The sequence below is a fragment of the Lycium barbarum genome, chromosome 7, assembly GCF_019175385.1.
Source record: "Lycium barbarum isolate Lr01 chromosome 7, ASM1917538v2, whole genome shotgun sequence".
Taxonomy (NCBI): domain Eukaryota; kingdom Viridiplantae; phylum Streptophyta; class Magnoliopsida; order Solanales; family Solanaceae; genus Lycium; species Lycium barbarum.
In genome coordinates this window covers 25281218-25295946 of record NC_083343.1, presented here as the reverse complement: position 1 = coordinate 25295946, position 14729 = coordinate 25281218, and the positions used below count along the sequence as shown (strand labels likewise).

Here is a 14729-nt window from a genome sequence, read left to right as displayed (position 1 = left end):
TACCAGAAGTTAGCTGAACCTTTTCTTGTCTCCCACCATATATCCTTTTCAATCACATCTCTAGCTTCTAACATCTTTTTTCCATAATTGTGAGCCACCTCTCCACTGAACTAGAGTTGGAATCTTCCTCTTACAATACTTATTCCACATATAGGTAGACCACAATGTGAATGTGGCCCTAAACCTCCACCATAACTTAGCAAAAAGAGCACCAGAGCTATCAAATAAGGATCTAAACCCCAGGCCTCCTTCATTCTTTGGTACACACACTTTTAACCAAGCTGATCAATGTCTACTTTTCCTTCTTCTTTATTGCTCCAGAAAAATCTTGCAAAGATTTTGTGTAACTTATTCAAAGTATATTTAGTAGGTGTCATGGCTGATAGCAGATATAGAGGCATATTTTGAAGTACACTAGTGATTAAGACTGCCTTACCACTAAAAGAAAGGAGCTTGCCCTTCCAATTCTGTAGCTTGTTTTTAACCTTCTTGATCAACTCAGTAAAGTACACCTTCTTCTTTCTAGTATGGAATATTAGACAGCCTAAGTACATAAATGGGAAGACTAAATGGGAAGACTCCTCATGACACAAAGCACTGGGGAAATAAATTTGTGTAGGAGAATTAAAATTGAACTGCATATGTCTATACATGAGAAAAGAATAAAAATTCAGCAAGAATACGAAAAGTTAAAAGTGAACAAGTAAAAGTGCACGGAGAAAATAAATGTGTCGGAGAATTAAAATTCAAGTGCATACGTCTATACATGTGAAGGGAATAAATATTAAGTACTATGACATATGTCCACGTGGGATATAAAAATAGTTGAATAAAGTGTACAAGTTATATAGCTTATGGTACAAGCATTCATTGCGGGTACAATTTGTAAAGCTTATGGTACAAGCTGGAGGAGTTGTGTTCGTCCTCCCACCATGCTTATATATAATAGAAAAATATAATAATAAAGCATACTACTAGCAATAAGTCCCCTCAAACTCTATCTAAATATACATAAAATGGAAGCCAAATTTTCATGGCTAAATACATATGATTAAAGAAACTTTTATTTGGGATGAAGACGTACAAAATAAAACTACGCGTCTACATAGAAATTGAAATAAAAATAGAAAATGATCAGCGAAAGCAACTTCAATAATATATACATTTTTCTAGTTTGCTTTCATCATTATGAAGGGCCAAAACTACAAAATACTAATAACTATAGCTAGCCCTTCCAAATTATTCTCCTTGGAAATATGTGGATGCCATTTCTCTAATCAAATTACAAGAGCTTCCAAGCTTTTCCACCTTCCATATTGAATTTCTTCAGTCTTCCAAAAAACATGACAATAATGATAACAATTTTACCTTCATCACTCCATTTCCCTACAAATCCATACGATTTATTCTTACAAGTTGGGTCTGGATTTATCATCCTATAACAACTATATCCTGTTGTGAAACCAACATTTCCATATGCACTACAAAAATAATCAAGAAAAAGTTCAAATAAGGATAATTTTCACAACCTTGAAATAGACATATAAAAAATTGAGAGAGATATTTGTCGAATACCTTACGACTTCAAGAGTGATATTCAACACATTAAAGTTGAGTGGATCATCCTTCATCCTTTTCCTTTCTGTGATGCAAATAAGAACAATGAACAAGAATAGGTAACAAAGTTGGGAAAATACGAGATTTTCTACAACTTTTCCTCTTCCTTGTTTTTCCCCTACAGGCTCTTCTGGATTCTCTACAACACCTTTAACTGGTATAAATGATGTATATGGAGGAAGATACCTGAAAGCAGTGAAAATAAATAATTATACGTATTTTTCATCTTGTTATCCATTAATTCAATATATATTTCAACTAACAGTATGCTATTTTTTCTACTTACATAGGGGATTAGGAAAAAGGAAAGGGTAACAAATTGAAACCACACCTATTGTGTAAGAGGTTAAAACCAAGCTACTTCAGTTTTTGAAAGATTTGCAAAGAACTTTTAATATCATAATAATATTTAGACACTGTGTGAAAGGCTCTAATTAAGTTAAAACTCATACGTTTAAAATATCAAAAAAGAACAAATACTTAAGATGCTAATGTGTCATATAATGAGATTAAAATAGTTGGGGGTTTTTCGTTTGTGTGTTTTTGATTTCTTTATCTGGGTTGAACGTCAAATTACGACTTACTAATCGTTTCTTATTAGATCAAACATATATTTTCTTAAAGATCAGACATGCACCACTTACCATCGAAAAAAGAAAGAATATTCTTGCTTATATGCATGTATATTCAATTCGACGGACCATAGAACATGCATTGTAAATTGCACATGAACCTAAGGTTTCTAGTAAGTATAAGTTCATGCCATGAAGCAATGCTTTCAAATAGTAATATATTAAATCATACCTTGGATCGAAGATGATTGGATACATATGCATATGGCAGTTTCTTTCGTGTAATTAATTGCACATATGCATATTTCTTGCATGTTTAAGCTATCATCATGAAAAGTAAAATCTATTTCTTGAAAGAAGAAAATTCTATTGCTTATTTTAGACATAAATTTTAAAAGCTTTTACTGATCTATGCGTGCCCAGTCAAACACATTCACATAAAATAGAGACAGAAGGAATACTAACTGAAAAATATAGGAGAAATATAGTGAGAGTAGAAAAACAAGGAGAATAGATTAACTTACATCATTACTATGAACACCACTAAAATAGCTGGGGCAATAGTTGAGATATCAACAATGGTTTCCCCTGTGTGTCTTGCATTCACAACTTGAAACAATGATCCCACAACTTTCTGGTAACTATTTAGTCCATTGAGAACAGAAGAGTTCCATTCCAAGGAGCAAAATAAGATGACTTGCACTACAATGAAACCAAACACTGTAGCAACTAATAATTTTGAATTTTGGCTAGGAAGCAAGTGGAGATGTCCTATTTCTCTTGAACGTTTCAACAAATATTTAGCTTCTCTTTTCTTAAAGAATTTCCCCAAGAACCAAATAGAAAGTCTCAAACATGTTGGATACAATGTGTTACCAAAAAGGACTTGAGGTATTAGAATCAAAAGAAGGCCTGAATTCTTGCTAAATACCATCATGTTTTCGTTTGTCGGAACAAAACCACAGCTAGCAAAGGTTGAAACAATTGTGAAAATCGCGAAAGTGAAGGTATTTAGCCCCTTGTTTCTTAGTACATCTTTTGCACTTGAAACACAGGCTAAGTACACTAGAACTGATGATGCACCAATAATATGGATGGCTAAAAGATATACTAACGTTACAACCCCTAGGAATTTAATACATTGGTACTTGAGATTTTGTGTATCTGATGACACAAAATCATCTTGAAATGGGGAATCTGGTATTACCACGATGTCCAACTCAATATCCTCAATAAAATTTGAGTTTCTCGGAGAAGAAGAAGTAGTATTACTAAGTACTGACTCAATTTTTCTATCTTTTCTCCATGGTTTGAACTTAGGTCTAATTAAATAAAGTCCAACTATGGAAATAAACACCTCACCACCTACAAACATTAAAAATGTTATAAGAATAAGTTGTGAATTGGAAAAGACTTCCATTTCAACAGTGGACATGCTTGAGACTGTTACAGCAGAAGCAGAAGTGAAATACAAGTCTAATTTCCTAGGTGTAAAATCACTAGTACTACTCCTTGGCTTCAAGATTGTGAGAATCCAAAAACCAAAAATAGAGATGAAGATGAAGTAAAAGAATTGTATCAAAAATTTGTTAACTTTAAAAAGGATGGATTTGTACAAACAAGAAATGAGGAAACATGTTGATCCACACAAACAAGCAAGATATAAAAATATAGAGCTACAAAGATGTTGTAGCTTCTTTCCGAAAGAAAATACGCTATTCATCGTTGAGAAACTACGAGCACCTTTTATTTCTTTTGGATTTCCACAGAATCTTGGATCTAGAGTTGTAAGGTATATATATTTATATATAGTACAATATGTTAATAACACCATATTTAGAGAAGCTTTGTGGGTAATAATTAATATACTTCTACTTTAGTATCTACATTAATAGGAGAATATTATTTTGTAACTTAGTAATATTCTATACGACATTTAATTACTTTCCTTCTAAGTTTAATATCTATAACAATTTTATAACATATATATGTACTTTCCTTTTAGGTTAGAGATCTATAAGAAAAGTACAACATTTTCTTATTTTATGGGGATATATAAAATAAGCACCAATATTACAAAACAGAACGGGATTTTTTTATTTACGATTACTTTTCTTACAAACCTATACAAAATTAGCCGAAAAGAACGGCCGAAATTATATATAAAAAATGTAGGCGCATTGTTCTCAAAAAATTAATAGACTGTTGGGATAAAAAACTTGAAAATTTAATTTGATGTATTCCTCTTTTTTTTTTTTTTTAATTTATTTATTTGTACAGTACTTCTTTTCTTTTTTCCTTTTTAACAAGTAACAAGGTTCCACTGCAATTTTAACATTGGACAGATTATTTTCATATTTTTTTATGCATTTTAATTTTTAATATCGTACCTTATTTAATTGGGCCTTATTGTATTTACTCCCACGAAGCATTAGATATATAGAATATTACTACTATCAATCTATCTGTTAATTAAAAAAGAAACGGTCTATTTAAAAAAGGAACAAGAGGAGCTCGTAACAAAAATGGAAAAAGAGAGAAAATCATTATATATATATATATATATATATATATATATATATATATATATATATATATATATATATATATATATATATTGGATGGGATTATGTGTAACTATAATTATGGGATTGCCAAAATATTTGGAAGCAAATATATGATATATTTATTATCCTAACTATGATTAAAACTTTAGTTTGGTTATCATTATTTTTTAACTATGAGTCTCTCATCCAAGTAAGAACTTGGGGAACATGGAGAGAAGAGAAATGGAGAGGAGCCGAATCCTATATATATATATATATATATACGTACTTTCCTTTTATGTTAGAGATCTACAATCAAACTTCTCTATAACAAAATTGTTGGTTCCGAGATTTTTTGGCTGCTATAGCTAGGGGTGGGCATAATTTGGGCCAACCCGAAAAATCCAAATCGAAATCCGATCTTTTTGGATATTTGGTTTGGATTATGGATTGGACTTCCGATTTTTTTTAAAAAATTGTTGAATTTCGAATCAGATATCCTATTTAGTACTTTGGATTTTCGGATATATCCGAAAATCCGAAACTTTTATACCTTATATTTAGCCCTACACATATTATATGTGCTCAGTATAAATTAGTCTAAAGATCCAATAGAGTAGTAACCTACTACCCTACTCATTATAATATCAAGTTCAATATGAAACTTTATCCTAAATTAAATATAATATAGCTTGCAAAAGGTGGAGTTTACTTCACTACTTTTAGAAGAAGGCAACTCCGAATGAAACAAAGAGATTAATATATAGAAATACGTGACTTGATACTTTTTTATTTAGTGGTAACAACTTGTCGAATCCACACATTTGGTATCAAATATGCTAAGACCTGTAACTTCGTAACTGGGGCACATGAATTTCGTTCCTAATAAGCCTATGTTTAAAGGCTTAAAAGTCAAAACCGATAATCCGAAATCGAACTTAAAAAATCCAAATCTGATCTGAGCATATTTGGATTGGATTTGGATTGTACTTTCTTCAATCCGAAAATCGAAAATCCAAGCCGAAATTTTCATATCCAATCCGATGGCCCGAATGCCCACCCCTAGCTATAGCAAGTGACTATTATACACCTATAACAACATTTGACGTTTAAATAATATTTGACTATTATAAGCTTAATCACACTTTGGATAAATAAGGGAAATCATATATATATATATATGCACATACACGATATTAAAAGCACAAAGTATTTTATGAAAATGTCGTTCGCTTTTTTTGACCTTTAATATATATATATATATATATTTATTTATTTATTTATTTATTTATTTTTACAATAGACAGAATCTTAAGTTTATTATTTTACTAATAGTTAATATTTCGAGATCAATAAAATTTGTATTATTAAATCTTTCCTTTTTGATCTATAAGAACTCTTAATATATATAAATTTAAAATCAAGTAAGTTTTGACTTAAATAAATTCTTTCCTTATTATTTTTTTTACTTCACACTTAATTTGCTTTGTAATTTTTTTAAGTTTGGTTTCTGCCGTTTATAGTTATTTTTAATTTGCTTAATATTAGTTTAGGTTTGGTTTAGAACAAAGATTGTGGAATGTGGAATTCAATTTAAAATCTAAAACATTAATTCTAAGGAAAATATCTCAGTAGTAACCTATGTATATCCACTAATTTCAACATCCCGTTAAATACGTTATCTCCTAATATGTTATTATTAGTCCCTTTTAGAGGTGTCAAAACGAGCTAGCCTAGCCCAACCCAACCCAGGCTTAAAGGGTCAGAGAGTTAAATGGGTTAGGGCGGGTGGCCTTTTCACTAAAAGCCTCTAAAATGGCAGCCCAACCTAGTGCTGCGCAGGCCACCGGTTAGGACGGGTCAGCCCTCTAAATTTATATTCTTTTGAAATAGCATTTTCTTAGTGATTTTTTGGACAATTTGAACACGAAAATTTTGCAATATGAAATAGAATTTTCTATCGTACTATTTTTGCACGAACTCACACTACAGAAACAAAATATATTCGAAAGAACAAATTAAATTATTATCTTTGTTCACTAATCCAATTCGAGTCCAAAACAATTAAACATAATATGATTTCTGATATTAAAAAATATAACTCTAGTTCCTAATTTATTGCTTAGTAGTTAGTATTTTCTTTCTTTTTTCATTAATTTCTATCTTTTTGTTTAATTTGCTCATTATTTATTAAAAATTAACTAATTTTTTTTCTTGGCCTCAAGGGTTAGCCTCGGCCCAACCCTTGAGGGTGACGAGCAAGAGAGGTTAGGCTATTGAGCCTCACTTCTAAATGGGCTGAAGAAAACTTGGCTCAACCCTATTTCAATAAAGGGCTGGGTTGGGCTCGCTTCGTGGGTCAAACCCATTTTGACAGCTCTAGCCCCTTCGTATAATAACTAAACGTTGCTAAGCATTTTATTATTTATAGTAACTTTATGTAGTTATATTTGTATAATATATTCAGCGTACGCACTTTACGTGTGACCAAAGCGCGTACCTCATTTGACGACAAACATTACAGAAAAAATATTGAACTTAGCTATGAACTTCGTTGTTAATCTAGTGCAAAATTTCTTGTAGCTAAGAATTTTTTTTGATAATTCGTTTCTAATTTGACGCTAAATATATAGAATTAGCGACGAATTTTACTGTTTAGCTTTTGGTTCCTAATTCATGTTTATTTAGTAGTGAAATCAATAATATAAAAGAGGCCAAATACATATACAGACCATTGAACTTGGGCAAATTTTTCATTTTGGCGCTTTAACTCACGGTTGTTCCATTTACACCCTTCAACTTCATCTCAACCTTGTCTTTTAAACAAAAAAAATAAAATAATAAGGAACCAAATGAAGAGCGTGACATGGCAAAAACAACATGTGAACTTGAGTCTAATTAATCAGGAAAAAGAAAAAAGAAGAAAATATTACGTGTCTTCCCGTATCCTCCTCCCTTTAGTGGTCTTCCAAGTTTTCAGCCATGAATCTATTTTGCCATTCTTGGCCAAAACCAGTAGTGCTCCTCCCCATCACCAAAAATCTTCTTCCGTAAGTTTGAAATCCAAAATAGTGACCATCACCTTTAGGTCCATCATCTTCCACTCCTTTGTAAAAGAAATCAGCAGAATCTTGAAACATGAAAAGATCTGAAATCAATAATTTCAACAACAAACAGTGGAGAACATTAACCAGAAAAAATACTAAGAATTACTAAGGAATTGTTTTAGTCACTCGAAATTGCATTTTTATTCGCTTGCGATGTTTTTCCCTTAATTTTCTGAACATCCAATTCCAAAGTCTTGCTTGTGATGGCCTATACAACACAATTAGTCTAAACCCATCTTAGACAAGTTCAAATTTGTAAGGTTGAATAAGTTTCAGAACCATTTTTTTTTTTTAAATACCCATTGTGAAATTCTATCAATTTCGTAAGCTTCCTTGCATTAGTTTGCCGGAAAACTAATCGTGCCGGCTTTAATTTTGTGGTTGTTCGTTCCTTTTTGTGAGGGTGGAGTGGGTGGTCATGCCAGAAGGAGGAAGCAAGAGAAAGGTAGTGGCGGAAGGGTGGTGATGACAATGAAGATAGCAAGGTGAGTTTTAAGAAGAAAAAGAACAAATAAAATTATAATCTAAGAGCAACTGGCGCGTAAGGAGAGACATTTTCCCCGCATCAGCGATTTGTGTTTAAAAGACATGGTTGAGATAATATTGAGGCCTAAATGGAACAAGGATGAGTTAAAGTGTCGAAATGGAAAATTAGATCAAGTTTAAGGGTCTGTATATGCATTTAGCCTATAAAAGAATATTGAAACTTTTCTTTTATTATAATAAGTGTAAAAAAATAATGAAATTTATTTAGAATATATTTTATTTTCTACTATTTCATCCTTAGCTTATTACTTCAAATTTGCATTTTATCAATTTGACATTAAACATAGCCATATTCAACCCCATAATCCGAATATTCAACAAACGATAATTAACTAATATTGTAGCAACATGTTGCAACGTTCCTTTGAGTTGCGCTTGGAACCACATGTTCCTCGATAATAAGGACTCCTATTCCGAACCAAAGGTTTATGAAAGAATGAGTAATTAATAGTTATAGTTGATGAAAGAATAGTACTTAATAATTATAAACATAGGAAAAATAATCTTAAATTAATAATTTCATTAATTTTTATGAATTGGAATACCTAACAAATTTTCTTTGATAGAATGTAATGATCCAACAACCTGTAAGAAATTGTAAATAAGCCAATTTTAAATTATCAATTGTATATGAAACATTATAAACAAAACAACTACAACTTTTCAATTAGAAATTGTCTATCAAGAATACACCATCGTTTATTATCGTATAACTTCAAGAATAGATTAAATTTTTTGAAAACTTACCTCAAATCACAAGGAAATTTATTTCTGCATTCATAAAACACTATCAAGATTTCATGTTAAAGAATATAGAATAAAGAAACAAATATAAGACCTTTGCTAGATCAAACAAATTTGTCCTGCTCCCTTCATCTTATGAAAACAATGAAATCTCATAAGTTGTAAATTTACAAGGAAATCATGATAATGAGCTCCCCGTTTTTAATTTTATTTTAAAAGTGAAACACTGTTAGAATCACAGCACGAAATAAACCTATCTTACGAAAGACAACATAATTAGTAATAATTGGTATAAAGGAATTCCAATTGTAAAGTGAATCCTCAAACTAAATAAACAAAAGCCCTGTCCAATAAGAAAACTAATTTGAACGGGCAAATTTTGGTTTCTCTTAAAAAAAACATTTGAGTACAATTTCAATTTTATCTAACTTAAGGTACACCCTAAGTGAGGTGACTACATAAAGATGTATTCTTCAGTTTTATGTTGGATCTTAAGTTGGGCTCCACAATTTTATTCTATAACAAAACCTACACTAATATCCTATAATATACAACAAGGGAAAACTATTTACGAAACAAGGAAAAACTACATATATATATATATATATATATATATATATATATATATATATATATATATATATATATATATATATATATATATGTTAAGGAGAAATATTTACGAAACGTAACGATAGTTTTCCTTATTTACAAAACATAATGATATATTACGAAACATGACGGATTTTCATATATTTTTCCAGAAAATATATATATTTTTTTTCAAAAAAATATATTTTAATTTATAAAAAAAAATTATATATATATATATATATTTTTTTTTTTTTTTTTTTTTTGCTCAAAGGCTTAAAAAATTACCTCAATTTTTTTGTGTATGAAAGCTATATGAAACATGTATGAAATGTGTACATGTGAGCAAAATTTTTAATATAATTTTCATACACAAAATTGTGAGCGAAAACTTTAAGCCTTGAATATTGTATGAAAGTTGTTACAATGTTGTTGTAGTCGTATTAATTTTCCAGAAACCTAATATGAACTTTATATACGAAAAATGTGAATGAAATTCTAAGTTTTGAGCGAGATATACACATTTCATACTATTCTCATGCATAAAATTTTGAGCGTAATGTTTAAGTCTTGATCGAGATATACACATTTCATACGTTCTTTATACATAAAATTTGAGCGAACTTTTTAAGCCTTGAGCAAGATATACACACTTCATACACTAAAATTTGAGCGATTATTTTAAGTCTTGAATGTTGTATTATAGTTGTATACAATGTTGTTGTAGTTGTATTAATTTTACAGAAATCTAACATGAACTTTATATACGAAAATATGAGCGAAATTTTAAGACTTGAGCGAGATATAAATTTCATACTGTTTTCATACACATAATTTTGAGCGGATCTTTTAAGCCTTGAACGAGATATACACATTTCATACATTTTTTATACACTAAATTTTGAGCGAACTTTTTAAGCCTTGAGCGAGATATACACATTTCATACAACTTTCATACATAAATTTTTGAGCGAAAAAAATATTTTTAAAAAAAAAACTTAAAAAATAATTTTTTAAAAAAATAAAAAAAATAATTTTTTTTAAAAAAATATTTTAAAAAAAAAAAAAATTAAAAAAATATTTTTAAAAAAGCATGTTTTGTATAGAGTTTGTAATGTTATGTTTTGTAAATATAAAACTATCGTCACAGTTCGTAAATATTTCTCTTTAAGATGTATATATATGTAGTTGACCCATACAACAAATCAAAAGTATAGACGGACAAACTTAAATAAATTAATTGCGACAAGCATATCTATGTTAGTATAGGCATAATCGAAAGACTGAGCTAATTGAAAATATTTGTGTTAATTGGATGAAATTGAATACCTCAATTTATCTGCAATATTCTTTAATCTTTCGGATTGGGGTCAGGTCTTGTCAGATTTCACATTCATTGCACAAGGAATTATTAAAATCCCTACAATAAATAACCTTCTAGTTATAACGATCAATTTGCATCAAGCGTAAAACTAAAAAAACTTAATTAGCAAACACGCTTCAATATAACATAATCAATAAAGAAATTAATTAAAAATAATATTCAATGATGTAACTCAAACTCTACACATGCATTTGTGATTAAAGGTACTAACAAAAGAAATAAAGAAATCACAAAAAAGAAAGATCACAATAAAAGCTAGAAAAAGGCTTGAATCACAATTGGAATGGAAAGTATAAAAAACGGCATGTTAGATTTATAGGTTTGCTATATGAAAAAGAGTGGTTTTATCATTAAAAAGTGTTACTTAAATAGAAGTTTAATGGTGATCAAATTACAAAATAGTTTCCTTTTCTAACGCGTTCTATTATAATTAAATTTTGGTACATATGTTAAAATCTTAATAGAATTTGAAGTTTTAATAAAAATATATATAGGGTAAAATTTTAGTGAATTTTAAAGTCCTAAATATTAGGACTTAATACATATTTCAAATAGGAAAGACTTAATAAGAAAATTTTATTTGATTTCTAAGTCCTAATAATTACTATAAAGATAATTAGGTAACATATGAGGAAAATAGTAAATGACGATTTTGTCTATTGCAGAGTCTTTTAATAAAGGGAAAAAAGTTCAATTAATATTTCTAAGATCCTTCGTGCTTTTAATATAGTACTAGTCTCTACAAATGTGCGTTGCACATTATTCCCTATCAATTATCACCAAAAAGAAATGTTAAGTAATATTACTTGTAATTACATTATAGTTGTTTTATGAGGTACCAAACTGTTAAGTATTAGAGAATAATTTTAACATTGAGGTAAAAGATGTTATTAGAAAATAATTTAACATTCTCAATTTTGCCGAGGGTCTTTCGGAAATAGTCTCCCTACCTTCCAAGGTGGGGGTAAAGGTCTGCGTACACTTTACCCTCCCCAGACATTCACATTGTGAGATCTCACTGAGTATGTTGTAGTTGTTGTTGTTGTAATTTAACATTCACAATTTTATACTTTTTTTTTTGGTAAAAGGATTATCAATTTACACATTTCCTTCATCCAATTAAATATAAATATATATCTTACTCCCACAATAGAAAGACTATCAGATATTTGTTCAGAGGGAATCAAGTCCTTTTCCATCTAGTAGTATTTACGGAAATATGTTGTAAAGTAAGGTTTTGGACCTTAATTAGGTATTGTCTATTTTAGTTGTAATAGGATTAAGTCTAAAAAGAAATTCCGTAATGTTCTTTTAGGTATTAGGTTTAAGAAGTATGTTCAAAACAGGGCTAGAACTTATTAAGGGTATAAAAGTCGTTCAATATTTGAAGAATATTTTGATCAACTAACATATATATTCATACTTTTAAAAATAATATAGATAGATTAAAAAGCTTGCGAAATTGAGATTTGAATTTACAACTAAAGTTAAATGCCTTGACCTCAAACCCAATTTTATTAGACCTAAGATTGAATCATTGTTGACCTTTTCTTTTCTCAATTTTGATATAATGTACCTTTTTCAATAGGTTTATAAGTTTTACCCTTTAAAATAGATTTCGTACTACACAAAATAGTATTTAGTGTATTTTTTTAATATTTGATATTTCCAAATTAACTAAGATTTTTGTTATTAAATCTTTCTTTATTTGAACTATGTTACAAGTTCTAATATTTAGGATTTTAAAATTGATCAAAAATGTGCTTTATTATAAGTAATTGCACTAAATATTAGAAAATTGTTAAAGATAAATATTATCTTTCTACTATTTGTCAAGAAAAACAGGTTTCAAGCTCCCGGTCACGACTTAGTTCAATACGGGCAATTTGCAGGATTGCCCTTCACTGGGGGTATTTTTACCCCTCAAATCATTGGTCTTTAATTTTTGCCCTTCGTTACAAGCCTCTTGGTTCCAGGTTCGAACCCCCGTTCAGTTAAAAATTACAAAAAAAAAAAAAAAAAATCGCAAGGCATAAGTTGGGATTCACAGGGCATAAGTTGGACCTAAAGCATAAGTTGGGTTTTAAACTCTGTCTTAACGCAAAAAATAAATAAAATATTTAGCTGGAATTTTGCAAACCTCTGCCCAAGGCCTAACTTTAGGCAAAAGTTAGGCCTTAAGACAGAGGTTTGCCTTAAGGCCAAATTTTGGGTAAAGGTTTGCCTTAAGGCATAAGTTGGGCCCAACTTATGCCTTGCAAATCGATATCCCAACTTCTGCTCTACAAATCCCAACTTATGGCTTGCGATTTTTTTTGTTTTTGATTGAGCCTGGGTTCGAACCCAGGACCTCTGGGTGTTAAGCGAAGGACAAATATTAAAGACCACCAATTTGAGGGGCAAAAATTAAAGACCACCCAAAGGAAGGGCAATCCGCACAAAAAAAAAAAAAGGTTCAATACCGGAAGGTATTCAAATGTGGGAGTTGGTATCATGGAATATTTAAATCAATTTAAAGCTAAAGCAAAAGTAAAGCTTAGGAATTGAATGTAATCTAATCAACTAATTATTTTGTTAATATTTTAACTATAACATTAATTTAATTTATTAATTAAATCTTTCCTTGATTAAGTAGGAAGCTCATTGCTCTAGATTCTTGAGATGTCAAAATAGCCGTACTGATAGAGTCTATTCAAGATTTTTTTATTTTATTTTAAAGCCAATCACCCCTTGGTCAGTGACCATGGGATGTTTGGGGGGGGGGGGGGTTTGGCATGACCCCTACCTTGTTTATTCCAACTTCAACCAGCTACAAAAGTGGAGGGGGAGAAGAACCAATACCTCCAGCATGCACAAAGTTGTGAGATCAAATTATCCAAAAAAATGAACATGAAGGGGAAGACAATCAATTGTACAAAAAATATACATCCCTTCATGTTTACAAGTGAGAGCCGAACTAACAAAGAAATTAGCTATATCCACTTTGCTTCTCAGACTTGGGAGTTGCCATGTATCCATGTGATAAGATCCTTTCACATTTCCTAGAAGCTGAGAATAGGATGTATAGTGAAAAGAATTACCACTGGTTGCAACATTTTTAGCAAGCAAGTTTGCTACCTGGTTTGCTTCTCTGTAACAATGAGTAATGGTAACTTTTGGTTGTTCAATGGCCTTGACAGAGTTTAATATGATTCCCTTTAGCCTGAGATTGTTGGTATCCCTAGCCTTAAGCATGTTGACAATGATCTGAGAGTCTAATTCTAGATGAAATTCTCTGTAGCCAAGCCGTAGACAATGTTGAATTCCTTCAAAAGCAGCCATGCCTTCAGCTATGTCATGAGAGCTACACTGAATAGAGTTGGAGAAAGAAACTATCATTTCTCTTGAGCAAGTTCTAATGATGCCACCAATACCTGCTTTGCCATCTGAGAGTCGAGAGATAGCTCCCATCTGTGTTGATTTTGACAATGCCATCTGCATGCATCTTCCATAGAACATGGGAGTAGACTGTCTTATGTTTCTACTTCTCCACTTCATACAAAGTTTGGCCTAAAGCCAATTGAAAACACAATTTGGGAAAGCTTTGGTAATTTCAACATTTACAGTCAAACAAATCTGATAT

The 14729-nt window shown here is 30.4% G+C and overlaps 1 protein-coding gene across 1 annotated transcript; it reads right to left on the bottom strand.

Annotated features, from left to right (window-relative positions):
* Positions 1-1282: 1282 nt before the first annotated feature.
* Positions 1283-3912, bottom strand: LOC132602213 (sodium transporter HKT1-like). The gene is made up of 3 exons (XM_060315176.1): positions 2714-3912; positions 1576-1803; positions 1283-1481 (listed from the first exon to the last, which is right to left on the bottom strand). The coding sequence occupies exons 1-3, from the start codon at positions 3910-3912 to the stop codon at positions 1283-1285; spliced, it is 1626 nt and encodes a 541-aa protein (XP_060171159.1).
* Positions 3913-14729: the final 10817 nt, after the last annotated feature.